The sequence below is a fragment of the Aedes albopictus genome, chromosome 2, assembly GCF_035046485.1.
Source record: "Aedes albopictus strain Foshan chromosome 2, AalbF5, whole genome shotgun sequence".
In the NCBI taxonomy this organism is placed as follows: domain Eukaryota; kingdom Metazoa; phylum Arthropoda; class Insecta; order Diptera; family Culicidae; genus Aedes; species Aedes albopictus.
In genome coordinates this window covers 141,027,922-141,048,565 of record NC_085137.1, presented here as the reverse complement: position 1 = coordinate 141,048,565, position 20,644 = coordinate 141,027,922, and the positions used below count along the sequence as shown (strand labels likewise).

Below are 20,644 nucleotides of genomic sequence, written 5' to 3'. Positions count from 1 at the left end.
CGTTGTCGCGTGAAAAATTGGAAAACAAATGCGCCTCCCGTTTCCAAAATCTGGTTCAAGAGCGAGTGAAGTATTAGAGCTGGTGTATTCAGATATATGTGAACCAATGGAGGTCAAGTCTCTATGTGGTATTTTATGCTACGGTTCGTTCACGGACAACAAATCGCACAGGATCTTCATCTATTTATTACAAGAGAAATACAAGGAAAGCGTATAGGTACAAGGCGTTCGAAAACTTCCGAAGCATGGCTGAGAGGCAGACAGGTAAAACACTCCAAATTCTTCGGACAGTAATGGCAAGGAGTTTGTGAATTTGCAGTTTGATGATCACCTGCGCCTGCGCATTCGACATCAAACTTTGGCGGATTATGCCCCCGGAGCAAAACGAATTGGCGGATCGAGGCAATCAAACGATCTTTGCTCGTTCAGATTTATACTGTTCGAAGCTGGTCTTCCAAAAACATTCTGGGCCGAAGCGGGAGCCACAACTGTATATTTGATGAATAGATTGCCAACCTAAGGACATCTATGACCCCTGAAGAAGCTTGGAGTGGGAGGAAGCCAGACCTAGCTCATGTACGTACTTTCGGATTCCCAGAGATGTCGCACATCTCGAAACAAAAAACGAAGACAAGCCGTCGAATGTATACTCACTGAAGACACGAATGCCTATCGTCTGTGGGGCCCTCAATCAAGAAAGCTGATCAAGTTCCATGATGTTAATTTCCTTTGTGAACAAGCGAGTACGGTAAACCGTGCGAAGAAATGGAACTGCTTGCCGTTCTCAAGAAGCACGGGAGTTCTACCAGAAGCTCAACGCATTTCGCAACGGCTTGCCGCGAGCCGAAATGTGCAGGGATACGGACGGAGGATTCTTGTTCTTAACGGACGGACGTGAGGTGATCGAAAGGTGGAAGCAGCACTTTGATCAGCACCTGAATGGCGTGGATAACGTAGGAAAGAGAGACCATTGTAAAGATTGAAACGACGACACCAGTGCAGCAGAGGACGGAAATGAACCAACTTCCACGCTGAGGGAAGTTAAGGATGGCATTCACCAGCTCAAAACCAACAAAGCAGCTGGTAAGGATAGTATCGCAGCTGAACTCATCAAGATGGGCCCAGAAAAGTTGGCCACCTGTCTGCACCGGTTGATAGTCAGGATCTGGGAAACCGAACAGCTACTGGAGGAGTGAAATGAAGCGGTATTCTGCCCCATTCACAAGAAAGGCGACCATTTGGAACTTCAGAGCGAACACTATTTTGAATGCTGTCTACGAAGTGCTATCCCAGATCGTCTTCCGTCGTTTGTCACCTAAAACGAATAAGTTCGTGGGAAGTTATCAAGCTGGCTTCATCGACGGCCGGTCGACAACGGACCAGATCATGACCGTACGGCAAATCCTCCAGAAATGCCGTGAATACCAGGTCACAACGCATCACCTCCTCATCGACTTCAAAGCCGCATACGACAGTATCGACCGCGCAGAGCTATCGAGAATCATGGACAAAAACGGCTTTCCTGGGAAGCTGACTAGACTGATTAAAGCAACGATGCACGGTGTGCAAAACTGCGTAAGGGTTTCGGGTGAACTATCCAGTTCATTCGAATCTCGCCGGAGACTGCGACAAGGTCATGCACTCCCATGCCTACTCTTCAACATCGCTCAAGAAGGCCTAATGCGGCAAGCCGGGCAGCCGGGGTACGATTTTCACAAAATCTGATGATGATTAACCTGGGCTTGTTAGGGGAATATCTGTAAATAAAAAGAAAATCGCGTTAAGTACTGTTGCTTTGAATTCCACTAAGGGCCGATTTCTTCACCCGGGCTTAAATTTTAAACCAGGCTTAGCAATATTTTAAGCCGGGCTTAACTTTTTTTTTGATTTCTTCACCTCGGCTTAACCACTAAACCCGGTTTAATAAAACTACGGTTTACGTTAAGTGTGGCTTATTTTAAGCGATGCTCTGAGGTGGCTTAGCAGCGCTAAGCCAGGCTTTAGCCGCAAATTGCAGAGTTTGGGTTTCTTCACCTGCTTCATAAATAAATTTTTGAAACAGCAGAAAATATTGTTAATGAAACATGTTCATTTAAGAACGATAAAATTGTAAAACGGTTCGGAACGATAAAATTGTAAACGTTCGGATGGAGACGATGATAAAGAAAATGATAACCTATAGCCGGCGGGTCGACAATATAAAATATTCACATCGGTTTTTGGGATAATCAAGTTTTTACATTAGATTGAAAGTCTTCAAAAAGGCACCATGTTGATAGTTTTGAAAATTTGTCATACTGATTTGGAAGTCGAAAGTACATTTGCATTGAAGTTTTTATTTATTTATTTTAACCCGATCCTTCCGTAATTTCAGGTCACAATAAACATATTTTCGCCTCTTATGGTTCAAGAGATATTATTTTTTTTACAAACATACTTAGGATGACACTAAAAAAAATCTTGTAATACCTTTTTATACACTGATTTCTTATAAAAACTTAGTTCAAAGCACGTTTAGCCCATCGAATATTAAACACTTTGACTCTAAATATAAAAAGTATTATTCGTGGTGTACTTCTAAACATGACTTATTTTGAATACCTAATAGGGTGACGTTGGATATTATTGGCAGGTTTGTTCTCTCCGTCGTGGGGGGGTTTTGACGGCCAAAATGCCTGAAACATTTCCATATCATTCATCTTACTTTGGAAGGATTTGAGGCCAACTTTGAGTTCAATAGGTTTCTAAAAACCTCCCGTGACGAAGAGAACAAAACTGCCGAAAATACGACGCAAGTGGATTTTAAATATCTTTTTGCAACTCAGCACTATGAAATTTGATTTATACTTGCCGTATCACAACGGACTAGTTTATCGTACTATACCAAACAATTGCAATATGATTCATAATGCAACTGATTTCGGTTGTATTATGAATCATAATGCAATTGTTTGATCCACAACCAGAGTTGTAACGGCAAGAGCTTGCCAAATTGTCACGGTTATGGTACAGCTTGCTTGATCACAATTTAGTGTCTAGCATGATAGAACACATGACTGTTCCCATCGAACCACCGCGAAGCACGATGGTACTGATAGAAATGATCATATTCTAGTGATTTGTTTTTTCATTGCAAAAATGCTTTGAAACTCATTGCCAAACTCTATTTTTAAAGCTCACATTAAATCCCATTTTTTTCATGAAGAATGTTACTGCCTTTTTCGAAGATATTCGATGACATTGAATCTAGATAGGTCGTAATTACATTTTTGTAATTACGTTTCAAAAGTGCTTACTTTTCAATCGGTGAAAAGGCAGCGAGTTGGCCTACTTTTCCAAACTTTAACAAGTGTGCCGAAAAGTACTACTTTTTGGCACTCTTAAGTGTGCCGAAAAGTACTACTCTTCGGCACTGTTGTTTGATTGGACAATTTGCTCCTAGTTTGGATTAATTTCTCATAGTTAACAAAGTTAATATGCCGGAAATCTATAAATGTTATGTCCGCGCACGTCCTTTCGGACACTTCCTGTATTATTTCTTCCAAAAACTTCTCCTCTTAGAAGAAAAAACACCAGACTGAACTGGACGAGAGCTTGAAAATTTGTGACCGACCATTTCGGTCTGTCCTGGTCTGTAGGCCTAGTGAAACGCCTACTTGATCGGATAATAGGCTAAGATGGCTAATACACGTGGAAGCTCGCTTGCATGTTTTCTCAGAATGTTCAGTTAAGGTTGTAATTGATGGGTGTTTTTCGTAATTACAAAAAAACTTTGTATGCAACACGTTATAATGTTCATAACGCATTATGCAACACGTGCATAATGTTCATAACGCAACTCAAATGAGTTGCATTATGAAAATTATACAACTATTTTTCATTATGCAACTCATTTCAGTTGCATAATGAACCAGTTCAGAAAAAATGGTCATTATAATATCAAAATGAGTTAGATAAAACAAAAGTTATGATACTGAATTGCATAATAGTTATTTATGCCACAAGTTGCAAAACTCGATTTTTTCAACACTCGTTGTATTTATCCAACTCGGCAAGCCTGGGTTGAATGTACAACTCGTGCTGAAAAAATCATCATTTTTGCAACTTGTGGCATAAATAACTATTATGCAATTCAGTATCATAACTTTTATTTTATCTAACTCATTTTGATATTATAATGACCATTTTTTCTGAACTGGTTCATTATGCAACTGAAATGAGTTGCATAATGAAAAATAGTTGTATAATTTTCATAATGCAACTCATTTGAGTTGCGTTATGAACATTATGCAACTCTAATGAGTTGCATTATGAAAAAAAAAATCATTGCATAAAATTTTGTATGGAACTCGTTGCAAAACTTGATTTTTCATCACTCTTCGTATTTATCCAACTCGGCAAGCCTCGTTGGATAAATGTACGAATCGTGCTGAAAAAATCAACTTTTTGGAACTCGTTACATAAATAACTATTTCAGCACTGCAAAAAACGTTCCGTTTCATATTTTAGTTCAAGGCAGCGTGCATCGTATTAACACATTTTTATATTAAAATCCTAATTTTTTGCGTGGGCCGTAACGCACGATCATATTTTCCTTTTCTTTAGAGCATTGTGAACGGCACCTAAACATTTTTAAAATAAAGTATTAAAAACACCAACGAATGGAATAAAAGTAGAATAAACTGTTTCTATTAAGGGATTTCAGTTTCTAGTACCCTGTCTAAGAGTGATGGGATTGACGATGGCTTATCAAGCGTCGTCAGATAGTGGAAACCGATTTCAATATTTACTTAATTACTTAATTACTTACTTAATTCGTTCACAGGTTTTGCATTTTTTTTTTGTCTTTATAGTTCTTGATAAGTAAGATAGATTAAATATAGCAATGCAAATTAGTAAAATAGTTAATTGAATAGTGTTTAAAAATATTTCGGTTTAGAGTTAACGCATAATTTTATTAAAGTAAACTAAAATCAAATCCTAGTTATCATACCATTGCCTATTGCATTATATTTATACGCTTGATTTGCCGTGCCTCCAGCATACGTTTAGTCGCTGTCGCATGATCTAACAACAGTTGACTACGCGCAGTGCTGGGGGAGCCGACAGGGCTCACTACCAGCCTATACTAACCCTCTACTTACTAACAAGGCTGGGAAGCTAACAATCACTCATTGCACTGTTTAATTTAAACAGTGGCAGTCACAATTTTAGCGGCTGTGATCTGCTGTAGTTAATCATAAGTAGGTGTTATAGTAAGTACCAGTAGTAGTAGAAGTAGTAGTACATAGTAGTTAATACTAACAAGTAGATTTGTGCTATTCTATTTCATTTCCCTGAAATTATTTTTATTTTAACTAAGCATAAACTCAGAAGTGGATAGCATGACGACATTGATTGGAGAAGGATCCAACTTTATTATTTAATGCAAGAGTGAGTGTGGGAGGTATAACTGCATTACACATACCGTGACATCACCTAATTCCGGCACTTTTTTTCCGGTTCCTAGTTCCGTTCACGCCATCCAAAGAAATGGGGTGAGCGGAATTGGGAGCCGAGGGGGAGTGATTGGGGTTGGGTGATGTCACGATATGTATCTTCTAGTTTAGTTTAGACAGGGCAGGGTGATAACAAATTCGCGTTAGATGTTGAATGCTATTCTCTCAAGAGGATTGTTGGTGAAGGTAAAAAACTAATAAAAGTAGATTCCAAAACACTTTTAATCTTTGCTACTTTGTTGTACCTATATGAATAACCTTATTAGCTAGTTGTTGACCAACAACGGTAATCTTATCCTTATAAATGTTACAAAAAAACATGGAACCAGAAGTTAGCACACATAATCTGCATGAATAATCTCTAATATTGCATTCTTAACTCTCTTTCTTCCCTTTCTGATCATGGTACGCCGAGGATCTAACCGGATGAGCGCAGAATTATCTTCGAAAACGGACGACATAGGTTGAGTATAAAACAATAAGCACTCTTCAAGTGGGTAAGTCAAACAACACAAAACAGCACGAAAAGGTTTTTGGGGTGATAGATCGATTAGGTTCTCAGCGCTGTCTGCAAAGCAAAGCAAAACTGACCGTACACATCGTGGTTGCTGCTCCGTGATTGACCGGAGTAGTCGTAGTCGGGGTTTGCTACCAGTGAATAAGAGGCTTGGGATATTTGGAAGTCGATAACAGCGTCCTTGTGGTCGGCGGTAGGGGAAGAAAGTGTTGGTTCGGCAACCATTGCTACTGGAAGCCGTAGAGTCTACGGCGTACCCACAGCTGTCTCGCGGGGATATACGGGAAATACGCGTCGCGGTCTCTATTACAATAGCGATTTGTTTTGTCCCGCGCATCTTGTGTAGTAGTTCCGTGCGTTATAAAGGCGAACGCGATTGATAATGCTGTACGATAGTTACCCCATATAGAAGCGATGCATGCACAGCAAAGTACAACACGATAATAAACTTAACACCCGCGCATCTATTGTCTGTTTTTTTTTTCCGCGCGAAGCAATGGCGAACGCGATTGATTATGCTACGATGCTCACCACCTACAGGAGCGATACAGGTACAGCAGGGAGCAACCCAATACAATACAATACAGTACACAAATTGATAGTGAAACACAATATGTACTCTCGATTAGCTTCTCAGCGCGGTTCGGCATACAAAAACACATAGTGAAACGGCAACAATGGGAAACTTTTATTAAAACTATTTTTGTTCAACGCAGGCCAAAACAGTGTCGACTTGGGCCACGATATGCCTACGTACTTCTGTGTGTTGAAACAAAAATAGAGGCTCATAGAAGCAAACGTAGGGAAAGGGTGCGGTGTTAGAACATAAGCACAGTGTGCTACCGCCGTAATCACTATGAAAAAAAAAAAAAAAAAAAACACCAACGAATGGAATAAAAGTAGAATAAACTGTTTCTATTAAGGGATTTCAGTTTCTAGTTGAACTTGAACTTTGCTGTGGCTTTCATTGAATGTACACAGTTCAAAATTTTAAACGTAGGTATTCGAAAAATGGTCTGAACTCTAAAGCATCTCACGACAAACACATTTTCAAAAACTCACTATCGAAATGCAACTTTATTCGAAGGCGATTATGGATATCAAAACATAAAACCAACATTGCAACGCCTTTTCTGCAATGTGGCACTCCAACTTTGTACAATGAGAGGCAAATTCGAACACCAATGTTGTGGAACGATCATATGTAGTAGGTACTAGAAATCCTCTACATAGAGATGAGCGGAAGTTACATACTTCGATTTGGCAACGCTGTTTGTTTTGTTTATAACAGCTGCCAACACTTGCTACAAAGCAAGCTGTTCAAACTTTGTGCGTGACTTCGTTGTGGTTCAAGTTGTTTTGTTTACATTTTCTAACAATTGTAGAATTTTTTTTCCAAAATTTTGTTGAAATTGCGGAGCAATCGAAGAAATCTGAAATTCATTGCAAAAGTGTTACGCTAATCATATCGGCAGAAGTGAAGCAAGAAGCAGCAATGGAAGTTTTTTCGACAAGTTCAGCAACAAAAGTGTCGTCATAAGCATGAGCTTTTGAAAGCAGAATTAATAAATTTTTATCTTTTTACTAAACATACATATGCCGCCAATATCTCGATATTAAAAATAAATATTTTTTAATTATTTAGTTCCGATTGCAATACCGTTCAAACGACGCTTTCCTACGAACGATAAGCATGTTCATTTGGCTCACACTTTGACAGTTCTCTCTGCACGATTGGCTCACAATGGCCGCCTCCGCAGATCTCTATAATGTAGGATTACTAGTAGGTACTAAATCGTAGATTTCCTATACTAGCGTTAGGTAAAACATCAACATCATTGTTAATTTCCTTCTGTATCCGAAAAAATTACTGAGCGATTCCGCTTTTCCGGCTTTTCCTGCTAAAATTTCAGCGGATGTTTTGTTGTTAATCCGCAATAATCGGGACACAGAAATACAGCTGTAACTCTGCAATAGATACATTGAAATCGCTCAAATTTGGCCAAATAACATCTTCAGATGTGTTCATTTCACCTACAAAATTTCAGTTGAGTCGGTGCAGTACTTTTTGTTGTAGCAATGAAAGAGTAGAATGTGCGCCATTGAATTTTGTACAGCCCCTAGTTTTGCTAGTCAGCGCTGTAACTTTTGAATTTGGCAAAAGAAATAGCTGAAATTTTGAACACAAATCTCTCAATCTACATTTGTTGCATAGGCGAAATTTCAAAAAAATCGATGAGCTATTAACAATTTTATAGTCGAAACATGTATTGGGACTGAACGTTATTTTAGCCCCTCAGACAGCAATTTGTCAGCAACCTTTATTGCTTCAATTGTACTTTTGAAAGTGCTATACCAATAATCATCAAATTTTGCAGGCATAATATACACATAAGGCGCTGTCCATAAACTACGTAGACTTTTTTTTGCCATCTCAGACCCCCCTCCCCTCCCCCCTCGTAGACTTTTGTTCACACAAAATTTTCGAAATTTGTATGGAGCGTAGACTTTGGCCAGACCCCCCCCCCCGTCCCCTCCTAAGAGTCTACGTAGTTTATGGACAGACCCTAATCAACTGCCTTTTGTGAAAATTTCATGAAAATTGGCAGAGAAATTCAAAAGTTATGAATAGGCAAATATTTCACATGAAAAACACGAACAATTTTCACTAAGATTCACCCTTATCAACACCAGTATTTTGCAAACCAATTGATCAAAGTTGATGAAATTTTGCAAGGAAGTGTCTTTATAAGTATCATAACTGCTAACGAGATTTCATAATTATCATCACAGAACTAAGAACTGTAACGCAAAAGAACCATCTATTATGCGAATGAAAATTGGTCATAATTGTACAAAATGCTTAAAACCATGTCTGTTTGTTTTTCATCCATAATTAAAAGTAATGCATCGATTTTTATAAAATTTGGCTCACATAATAAACTTGCACCAAAGAGTTCTCAGTCAATTATTTTGCCAATTTTACCGATTCATTACAGAGCTACAGCTGTACTTCTGTGTCCCGATTATTGCGGATACAGGCTTTACTCCATACTGCATATAACGGGCATTTCAAAATATCGGCGGCTTAAAATGACGTTTCCATTGGAAAGTCACTGGAATGATATGGGAAATTTCGTTAAGCTTGGCTTAGCGTAAGCCGTCGCCTTTATTTGCTAAACCGGTGTGAAGAAATGCAAATATTTAAACCTGGCTTAAGAATTTGGCTTAACTTTAAGTGTGGTTTAAGATAAACCAGGCTTACGTCGTTAAGCCGGGTAGGTGAAGAAATCGGCCCTAAGAATTTGCATCCTTTGACACAAAATCACAAAATCTGGTCAATTTGTGTGCTTTGCGGACGACATGGACATTATCGCCAGAATATTTGAAACGGTAGCAGAGCTGTACACCCGCCTGTAACGCCAAGCAGCAAAGGTCGGACTGGTGGTGAATGCCTCAAAAACAAAGTACATGCTAGTAGGCGGAACCGAACACGACCGGATCTGTCTGGGTAATAAAGTTACGATAGACGGGGATACCTTCGAGGAGGTGGAGGAATTCGTCTACCTCGGATCTTTACTGACGGCTGACAACACCGTGAGTCGTGAAATTGAAGGCGCATCATCAACGGAAGGGCCCTACTATGGGCTCCAGAAGCAGCCGCGGTCTAGAAAGATTTCCCTACGCATCAAATGCACCATGTACAAAACGCTAATAAGACCGGTGGTCCTCTACGAACACGAGACATGGACCATGCTCGAGGAGGATCTGCAAGCACCCGGAGTTTTCGAGCGACGCGCGCTAATGACGATCTTCGGCCGTGTGCAGTAGAACGGTGTGTGGCGGAGAAGGCTGAACCACGAGCTCGCTGCACTTTACGGCGAACCCAACATCCAGAAGGTAGCCAAAGCCGAAAGGATACGGTGTTGCAAGAAGACCGAATAACAATCCTGCAAAGCTAATGTTTGCTACTGATCCGGTTGGCACAAGAAGGCGTGGAGCACAGAGAGCACGATGGACGGACCAGGCGGAGCGTGATCTGGCGAGCGTTGGGCTTGACCGAGGTTGAAGAACGGCAAGCCACGAACCGAGTATTGTGGCGCGGCGTACTATTGTTGATTATGTCTTATCTCAAATATGATGTTGAACAAATAAACGTATTTATGTATGTTCTGTCGAGTTCCTTGCTGCAGCATTACCGCTCGTTCTGCGTTCATCCACTCCAAAATCGCTCTGCACTTCTCGTTGAACCACTCGTTTCGTCGTCTCCTTTTTACGTATCCGATTGTGCACTCGTCTGCGTCGTTGGTGCCTACTTTTACTGTGCTCCAGCAGTCCTCTAGAGGGGCCACATCCAGCTCGCTTTCGTTTAGCAACGCTGCCTCGAGATTCTGCGCGTATGCGGAGCGAAATCCGATTTCTTCAGTCGCTCTAGGTTGTACCGTGGAGGTCGGTACCTTACATTGTTAGTTAGTTAGTTGATTCCATCTGTTAAAAAAACACGTTAATAAAGATGAAAAAAGAAAAAAGTTGGTTTTTATTTTTAACCAAAATTTAGAAAGAGGGAAAAGCCCCTTTGAGTGATTTCTGATTCTCTTTATGAAATCGTTTTCAAAAAGCCTTACATTGTTGATGACAGGTAATTTTGGGCGCAGTTTGACCATCTATATACAAATTCAATAGGTATACCAATTCCTTTTATTTTGCAGTACATTACCAACGAGGGAAGCCTGTTCTCGTTCCGTACTAACAAAACCGCACCGAACTACCGGGTTGTGAACATTGACTTTGACAGCCCGGCGATGGACAACTGGAAAACCCTGATCGAGGAACATCCGAAGAACGTTTTGGATTGGTCCACTTGCGTCAACAAGGACCGCGTTGTGCTCGGGTACATTGACGACGTGAAATCGGTGCTACAGGTGCATAGCCTACACGATGGCAGCTTTGTGTCCAAATTCCCGCTGGAAATCGGAACCGTCGTCGGGTTCAGCGGAAAGAAGAAGTATTCGGAAATCTTCTACCACTTTGTGTCGTTCCTGACGCCGGGCATTATCTATCACTACGATTTCGCCAAGGAAGGATCCGAGCCGAAGATCTTCCGTCAGGTCAAGATCGAAGATTTCGACAACAGCTTGTACAAGGTCGACCAGGTATTCTACAAGAGCAAAGACGGCGAACGGATTCCGATGTTTGTGGTGCAGAGAAAATCCAATAAGGTAACAGGGGGATGAACTGCCCATAACTGCATAACAGTCACATTCGACAAAAGTAGGCATGGGAGAAAATGGAGCCCAAAGTTTACAATTTGCGTTAGTATGGAAAAGGATCCAAATTTCAAAAATTTGCCAAAAATTCAAAATGAATCTTTATGAAATGAAATTTTCTACAGCTCTTCTTCAATGCTGGGCGAATAGTTGAAAAAACAATAAGACCAAAATATGGTTGGCGGTACGCTATGAGACCAGTGTGCATTCCCAGTGTGACTGTTATGCGGTTACATTCGTGAATATTTGATAATGAGACAAAACGACTTGGTATTTTTTTCACATTTCGTAGAACAAACTTGTCAAGTTCATTTGGGTGAATGAAAGTAATGATGATTTGGAGATGATCCCCGGTATTAACTCAATATTGACAAAAACTGCAAATGTTACAAATATGCAGTTCTGGGCAGTGAATGTCTTAATCAAAATTTGCAACTAAATTATAAATTATTTTTATTCCCAATAGCAAGAGAAGAAACCGTGCCTTCTGTATGGTTATGGTGGATTCAATATCTGCATTCAGCCATCCTTCAGTATTACCGGACTGGTGTTCATCGACTCGTTTGATGGTATTTTAGCGTACCCGAACATTCGGGGTGGCGGGTAAGTTGCATCCCAGAGTACGTATCTGAAATTCGCAATTCCAACCTACGATCTTTATTCCAGTGAATACGGCGAACGGTGGCACAATGCCGGCCGGCTGCTGAAGAAGCAGAACGTCTTTGACGATTTCCAGTATGCGGCGCAGTTTTTGGTGCAGAACGGTTATACCGATCACGACCAGATAGTAATACAGGGTGGCTCCAACGGGGGCCTGCTAGTTGGGGCCTGTATCAATCAACGGCCGGATCTGTTCGGTGCAGCGATAGCTCAAGTAGGGTAAGCATATTTTGTATGGTCATGACACTCATGACTCGCGTTTCTATAGGAATTCTGTACAAACGATATGAGAAGATGATTCTACAACGTCCCGACGAGTGGATTGAATCGAACTACCTACCTTCGGTTTTCATAGAAGAAAAGAAATGAGCAACTAGTGTATGGTACCGTGAGGTCGCCATTCACCGCTCATGCCCCATTCACCGCTCATGTTGGGTCAATCATACAAAAATAATCAAATGCTAGTAAAGTATCGTAACAAAAGTGAATGTAACATGCTGCCACAATAAAAAACTTTCATTTCACCAAGTTTTTATATGGGTGTACCTGAAATCACGTTCTCAAAAAATATTTCTCACACTGCGCTGTAGGACAGCATGGGAACTGTTCAGGGCAAACAGCGGAAAAAATATCCAACAGGTAAAACCCGTTAAAGATTTCATTTTGACAAAACAGGATGAACTGAACGTCATGAATTATCAATACATTGGTAAATAAAAGCTATTTTGTTTTTATAAATGAATAGTTTCTGTGATTCCATGAAAAAATAATCCAGTGAGCGGTGAGTGGATCCATTATGAGCGGTGAATGGATGCATGAGCGGTAATAGGAATTAAGAGATTACAAATTTGAATTTTTATTTTTTCGGCTGTAAACATATTTTACAATCGTTTTATATTTTTTCTATAATAACAACATAATTGTTGAGTTGTTAGAGCAACATTAACGGCGGCTACTATTCGAGCAACCCGCACAGCGCTACCATTTTGACTTAACCACCCTTTTCCACACCGGTAGAAATCAAATTAGTCACCTTGATTCGTATCGGGAGGGCTGTCATATTCCCATATAATTTTTAGCAGCGCAATTGTCCCGCTACTATATTTGGTCACCCACCCATAGCGCTACTATTTTGCGAGCGCATCCAGCAGCGACCGGTAAAGTTTGCTGCAATGATGGAGGGCTGCCAAACGGGGTATAGAAGCGCACCGTTAAAGGTGCTCTTAACGTAAATTGAAGACCAATATGTATTCGCAAACGTCGATTTTTAATGTCATATACTTTATGAAAATGCCGTTAAATGAGCGGTGAATGGCGACCTCATGGTACTACTTTCCGCTGAAATTCTTCTTCTTTATGGCTCTACGTTCTCACGTAAACTTGGCCTGCCTCTCTCCAACTTAATGTTCTTTGAGCATTTCCACAGTTATTAATTGGAGAGCTTTCTTTGCCAGCCATTGTATGAATTACACTGAAGTTTTTTTTACGACGGTAATGGTACCGCGTAAAAAAACAGCGTAAAAAACCGCGTTATTTTAAAAAACGTCGTAAAAAACCGGCGTCATTCCAAAAAACGTCGTAAAAAAAAGTCCAAAAAAATCAAGTTACGTTAGATGTAATCCTGACTATTTTGCGCGTGTTTTTGAAAAAAACTCGTTTTTTACGACGGGTTTTGAAATAACGCGGTTTTTTTACGGCGTTTTTTTGAAATAACGCGTTTTTTTTTACGCAGTACCGCGTAAAAAAACTTCAGTGTAGTATATTATGAGGCAAGCAGCTTTGAGCATCTCAGCTGATATGCAATCGACCCCTGGGGCCTTGTTCGATTTTCTCCTACGGATAGCTGTTTTTATCTCTTGCAATGATGGAGCTTCGGTGTTGACACGGGTAATGCGTCGAAGTTTTTGCGGATCATGCTGAGGTGTTGATGGCGTGGGTGACACTTGAAAAAGGTTTCCAAAGTGCTCGTACCAGCGTTCAACTGCTCAGCCGGGTCGGACAATTTCTTCGTCGCTCGCCTTCGTCAGCTAAGGAGTCCGCACGCGCTCTTTTGTCCCGTCTACATGAGCGTTTCACTTCCTTCTCGAGCGCCGAATAGCGCTGACGGGTTACGGCTTTGGCTCCTCGTGTTTTCGCTCGCTCTATCGCGACTTTGGCGTTCCTTCGCTCACTCAAATTATTCTCGCCGGTGGCGATGAAGGCATTCTTGATGGCGGTCCATTGATGTTCTACGCTTCCACTTTCTGAAATATCCGCAGCACGGTTCTCTAGCTCCTCGACGAAGGACCTTTTCACCGGAGCGTCTTTCAGTCGGCGTGTGTTGAACCGGCGTCCGATTTTCTCGTCCTGTCGATGCATCCTAGCAATGCGCAGTCGGATCACGCCGATTAAGAGATGATGGTCAGACGCAATGTAGGTAGGTGCTACGTTCGTTTCGCTCATCAAGACGGCTCCGTCTCCATTTAACTTTGTGCAATGGTCGATTAGGAAAGAACGATCCCCCAATCACCATGTCATAGTTGCCACAAAACTCTGCAACAGTTCTCCGTTTTCGCTAATTTCTCCAAGACCATGGCGTCCGATGACGTGCCCATAGTCCGAGTTGTCGGAACCAACCTTCGCGTTGAAGTCGCCTTGCGGAATGGATCTTGCTATCACCTTTCGGAATCTTGTCCAAGACAACATTCAGTTGGCTGTAAAAGTTCTCTTTGCCTTGCAATTCGGCAGCATTGGTTGGCGCGTAACATTGGATCATGGTAAGGTTTCGAACCCGTGTCCTGAATCTGGTTACAATTATTCTCTCATTAATAGGTTCCCACTTCATGAGCGCAGCGTGGGCGTGAGCGCTGAACAGGAAACCAACTCTACGGTTGGAGCGTGTTCACCTCGTAGGCCAGAGTATATCAAAATTTTACCCGACGCCAATCAGTGTTCTCCAAAGTTCGGCCAATGGACTTCGCTCAATCCTAGGATCTAGAGAGCATCATACGGCATGCCTCATCGGCTAGTTGTGCCAGCTTACCTTGCTGGGCTAGGGTTAATACATTCCAAGTTCCAATTCTTGTCCGTTGTTCGCGCTAAAAGTCGTTGCCGTTGAATTACTTCGTAATCTTTCATTTTTGGTTTCTGAAACGGTTTTTGGGTTTCGGAAACAGTAGGTTGTTGGCCTAAGGTCCCCTATCCACCGTGGTGTTGCTGCCACCTTAGGTATAGCTTCCGGTGGAGGAACTTTTCATACTCAGCCGCTGGATGCTAAAACAGACGCTGTTTGAGCCGGACCTCCTTGGTGAATAGACGCTGGAGGCGTACCTAGAAGCAGGGATGGCATTCCGCACTTAAAATGTGCACAGTGCAGCTCATTTTCATATTAAAACCGCGCACACTTGCACTCACACTGAGGAGCATGCCATCTCTGCCTAGAAGGACGTAGAAGGACAACATTGCCCAGGCTACACTACCAGCTGAGCACACAACTCTTAGCTGGCGGTCTTTGATCATCGTTTGACCCGTGGAAGCATGAGATGGGAACTTTTGGTGACCAGAGCTATGTTGGACGCTCTCCTTATCGATTCACCGTGAATTAATCAAGTACTTGCCGCTACTTGGAATCGAACTCCGTATCCACCGGTCCCGATGATGTCCTCGTTCCCACACTGTTATATAAAAATAGCATAGAAAATAGCCCGTTTTGTTTTACTCCAGACAAGGTTTTACAATTGTGACACAAGAAATCTTACCCAACTTCACCTTGCTGCAAAAGCTTGTTAAAAAGATACGAAGCGCTGCTGTTTGGAGAATTCGGCAAAACAACACAAAACGTTCCGTATGGTCCGGAGTTGGATTGAAGTGCAATAAAAGCAACCCAAATAATTTCACAGCAAAGAGATGGATAGCTGTAAAGTATTTGTGTAGTAGGGTATCGCGCCACTTGGGCGGTGGCTTCTATATTCGTCTGTTTTCCACTATAACTCAGTCAATGTTGAACCAATTGACTTGAAATGTTGTACACTAGTAGATACTATACCTATCTCACCACATTCCAAAAGTTGTGTCAATTGGCTCAAATTTGACTGAGTTATAGTGGAAAACAGACGAATATAGAAGCCACCGCCCAAGTGGCACGATTCCCTAGCTATATATCCCGTTTAAAGTTTGTTTTGACAATAATGTTATCCGACAAGCCGTGTTGGTATACCAACAGTTTCTGGCTGTAATAATATCGCAAAACGGCCTTCAAAGCGCTGCTGGTTTGTGGAATTGTAAGTATTACGAATAAATTGTACTGTATAGTAGCAGCTGTTTTGTTAGTGGAGACTCTTAAGAGTGGCGCTACTAGGGTAGGTAATCAAACTTTGAACCATATTGCGGCTTTCTGAAGCAGTGCAAATTTTAAGTGATTTTTTCTCCCACATGGAAATAATTTACTACGGCAAAATCGTATGTACATGAAAGCCACGGGTATAAGCTTTCTGTTAAATGGTAAAAAGTTTGTATTTGCACCGAATTTCATTGAAATATTCGATTTTTCATCAACAATGATTTTAATCTTAATTTGAACCATCGTAATCATAATTTGAACCAATTTTAATCTTAATTTGAACTACTGGCGGCAGCAGCTCGAGCAACTCACAAAACAGCCAATTCCATGCTAAACAATTAAAAATCACATGAATCTGCTAATTCGCATACCTATTTTTCATTAGGCAGTGGAATCTCACCTCAGAATGTTCGAAATTCTTTAGGAATTCGGAAACTAAATTTGGAATTTTTCATCCCCCAAGAGTAAACAAAGCAACCACTAGCGCAATCTACAGGCCAACACTAGAAGCTCACCCCCGTTTACTAGTTCAAATTTAGATTACAAATGGTTCAACTTAAGATAACATTCTCCAAGTAAGAATCACTTAAATTTGATAATTTTATGACAAATAATGCGGAATATTATTCGGTTGGTCAATTCTACGATAAATAAGCTTTCATTTAACGTATTCACTTATTGCGTGTGATGCAATGCATGAGCTGTACGGGTGCACCGAAAATGGGCTTTCTCTGGGGGGAAATAGGTGAAATCACAGTGATTTTTCAATTGCCTGTTTTCCATGACAAAAACGCTTTTTTCACTGCTTTTAAAGTCCATGTTATCAGGTTATATTACGGAAAGCTGTTTAACATCTTTTTCGGGACAATATTTGCCTAAAAAGTACGTCGTTTTAATGAATTTCGAAATGGTTCAAATTAAGATTACAATTTGACTAGTTCAAAGTTTGATTTCTTACCCTATTGTGTATATAATGCTTCAACAACAAGCTTATCTTTAGTCATTGCTAAAGTATATAAAAGGCTTGTACCATATAGAAGCTGTTAATCAAACAATGCAATGAAATCGTATGGGACAAAAGAAAAAAGTGTTTATCGTCTGTCTACTTTATCCTGCTTCAACTTTCTCACTCCGATGAGTTTTTTTTTTTGTTGTGTATCGGGAATCGAACCTTGATTGCTGATGCTGCTCCACGATAGAATCCGAACCCGCCTACGATGTGTGCTACAATTGCCATGCCTGTCTATCGGGAAAATTGCTCAATTTACTTTCCTCAAATTTTACCGTCCTGTATTCTTAACAGCTTGAAAAAGTTGTTTTGAATAATGTTGGCTCCCTCAATGAATAATTTCGTTTATGTCCCAACCAAGAAATGTTAAACCGTTTCATTCAGCAACATCATTTATCATATAAAAACACTTTCCTTGAATGGTTCTATATCCTTGAACGTGATTGATTAGACGCCCGATTCATTCTTTCAATCAGCAAAGCAAATACAGTTATTAACCCTTTTCCGCCCATGGTGTCTGTAGAGCACCATAACTTTCAACCCTTGTATTTCTGAAAGTAATGAAGTTTTTTGAATGTTTTTAATTGTAAATCATGATTTCACATGTTGTTATCTATCTAAAGGCATTACGCTAAGTATGTGCATACAAATTCAATGTTTTTGTCAAAAAAAGTTTTCACGAAAAGCTATTTTTTCGCCAAAAAAAATAATGACAAACTTTGACGTCTTAATTAATGGCATAGTTATCCTCATGGGTTGAAATAAAAATAGTTCCCTAACAGATTTACTATCCACTTATCCGCGAGCGGTAATGGCGGCGGCGGGCACAACCAACCGATTCGAATTTTGACATTTCGTGGGGATCGCAATCGGTTGGCGCCACCGATCGGTGGGTGAAGGGGTGAGGAAGAGAATGAAACTGTTTTGACTTTCCCCCAAGAAACGTCAAATTCCGAACCGGTTGGATATGCCCGCCGCCGCCATTATCGATCGCGGATAAGTGGATTTATTTGTGTAGTCATACGTTGAAAAGAACTGAAATATGTATTTAAACCCTTATTATAATACAATATGAATGGTGCATATGCACCACTGGGCACATGGCGTGCAAAAAATAAGCAATTTTCCAATGTAATCATTGTTTGCATCCCATTCTAGAATTCTGGTGGCATAAAAGTTCGAAGTTTCTGAGAACAACTTGTTTCGAATTGTAATGAATTTGTGAAATAAAGTTCTCCAAATACCTGGAGGTGCTCCAGAGCACCACCTCATATTTGAGTTGTAATAGCCTTAAACGATAATTTTGGCATAGAAAATAAGATTTTGTTCTACCATTTTGAGGAAAAATAAAAACTATTTTTAAACACTATACGAAGTCATGGGCGGGATAGGGTTAAGTTCCGAACGACATAACCTTCAGGAAACCAGAAGGTTATTAGCATTAAAGCCAGGAACACACAGGACTGTACACGCATAATTTGAAATTGATCATCACCTTCACCAATTCAATATTTCCCCACAGGGTGATGGACATGCTGCGTTTCCATAAGTTCACCATCGGGCGAGCCTGGGTGTCCGACTACGGTGACATCGAAGAGAAGGAACACTTTGAGAACCTGTTCAAGTATTCGCCGCTTCACAATGTCCACACGCCAAAGTCCGAGAAGGAACAGTACCCGGCCACGCTGGTCCTGACGGCCGACCATGACGATCGGGTCAGCCCTCTGCACTCGCTCAAGTTTGTGGCCGCCCTGCATCACGCCATCAAGGACTCCGAATACCAAAAGAACCCGCTGCTGCTGCGTGTGTACAGTAAAGCCGGTCACGGAATGGGCAAACCAACGGCCAAGAAGATTGAAGAAGCCACGGACATCCTGACGTTTATGTACAAGACGCTGAAGTTGAAATTGCATGTCTAGGGATCGATCGGTACTGGACCGACTAAATAATTCTGATTATGATTGTTAGCTTTTGTATGGCCATCTTCTTTTTTGTTTTCACTTTTTTGTATACCTAGTAGGTTAGTACATGGTTTGTATTCTTGTTCTGTTGACTTAGTCATGGAAAATTTAGGATAGAATGGATGAAAAAATGAAGGCATTCAGGTAATTTGTAGCTTTTATATTGCATGAAAATTATTTGAATAAATATTACTTGAATGATGCTTGAAGAGTTTATTTGTAGACGATCTTTTTTATGAATATCACTTCCGTCCTTCCTCGTCGTTGGGTTGCGAGGTACAGTCCAGATATGGCGGAGGTGGAGTCTCTCGTGCACCCGTACTTGCATCCAAGACTATTGGTGGCATGTACAATCTTCCGATTGGATCATGTACCTCGTAGCCGCTGTTCCACACTGACTGTGTGGAAGACTGTCGGCTACCATTGTCATGACCTCCATTCAGCATGGGTTCTTCTTCTTGATTCATACGCCGCGGTTGGGGAACCGGCGTAGATGCTTGCCAGGTAAAACTGTTGGTAGACAACGCGGCCGGACTCGTCGGAACGGGAAGATTGACTCGATCGCGGATGGGAGTCGGTGGTATGTGGCGATTGTGCAGATTGCCAATCTGGGAGTTGTTCCTAAGGTACAGCGGCTGGCGTTTGGAAAATAGGTTCACCAAAAATTGTCGTGTGTTTTCATGGTTGCCGTAGATTTCGGATTGATCTTGAGACGGTAGGCAGCCGATGGTTTGTCGATTGGCACGCCGAAGTGTGGGTGATTCATTGAGGCGTGTGTCTATAATAAAATAGAGGTTTACAAAAATTAGAATCGTCAAATCAAAGAACTAATAATATCACGTTTTCCTTACGTCTCAATCGATTCTGTTCACGAAATTCTCTTCGCATTTCCCGAGTCGAAGCGTGTCCGCTTTCCTCGTTGGATTTCCCTAGTCCCTTGCGACATGTCTGCACTGCCCACACTACAGTATAGGTCAAGAAAGAGCCAAACAAGGTCCCGATGAATATGCCCACCAGCATGGTAATGACCGCCATATTCATGGCCGATGTGCGGTTCGACTCGGTTCCCGCCTTATCCTTGTGGGCCTCTACGCACTGGAAGTACAGCTCACTGAAGCGCTTTTGGCACTCGACAAAGTTTTCACACGTCCTTCGGCTTTCCGTGTCCTGTTTGTCGTTGTAAGCGCAGGACTTTTCCCTCAGCTGGTTCAGATAGACTTCGGTGGTTGACGAGCCCCACACTTGGTCAATCGGCACTTCCGGCCGGTTTTGGTGTTCCAGGAGAGGGTCCAGCTCCATTTTCTCGAATTTCGCTTTCGTTTGGTACGGGTTGATAACTGAAAGAATAATGCAGAGTGTTCTATGTAGTAGTGCAAAATATATTACCAGGAACTCGTTTTCCCTGATGGAAGTT

General features: G+C 41.2%; 2 protein-coding genes across 2 annotated transcripts in view; one reads left to right on the top strand and one right to left on the bottom strand.

Annotated features, from left to right (window-relative positions):
- Positions 1 to 19,439, top strand: part of LOC115254024 (prolyl endopeptidase) — a 27,553-nt gene extending 8,114 nt beyond the window's left edge. Inside the window, exons 5-8 of the mRNA XM_062850528.1 lie at positions 10,725 to 11,234; positions 11,749 to 11,885; positions 11,949 to 12,161; positions 18,792 to 19,439. Of these exons, the coding sequence (XP_062706512.1) occupies positions 10,725 to 11,234; positions 11,749 to 11,885; positions 11,949 to 12,161; positions 18,792 to 19,188 (1,257 nt within the window). The 3' untranslated portion in view covers positions 19,189 to 19,439. The remainder of the gene's footprint in view (positions 1 to 10,724; positions 11,235 to 11,748; positions 11,886 to 11,948; positions 12,162 to 18,791) is intronic.
- On the bottom strand, positions 19,376 to 20,644 carry LOC109410195 (uncharacterized). The gene is made up of 2 exons (XM_062850529.1): positions 20,082 to 20,644; positions 19,376 to 20,008 (listed from the first exon to the last, which is right to left on the bottom strand). The coding sequence occupies exons 1-2, from the start codon at positions 20,527 to 20,529 to the stop codon at positions 19,473 to 19,475; spliced, it is 984 nt and encodes a 327-aa protein (XP_062706513.1). The 5' UTR covers positions 20,530 to 20,644; the 3' UTR covers positions 19,376 to 19,472.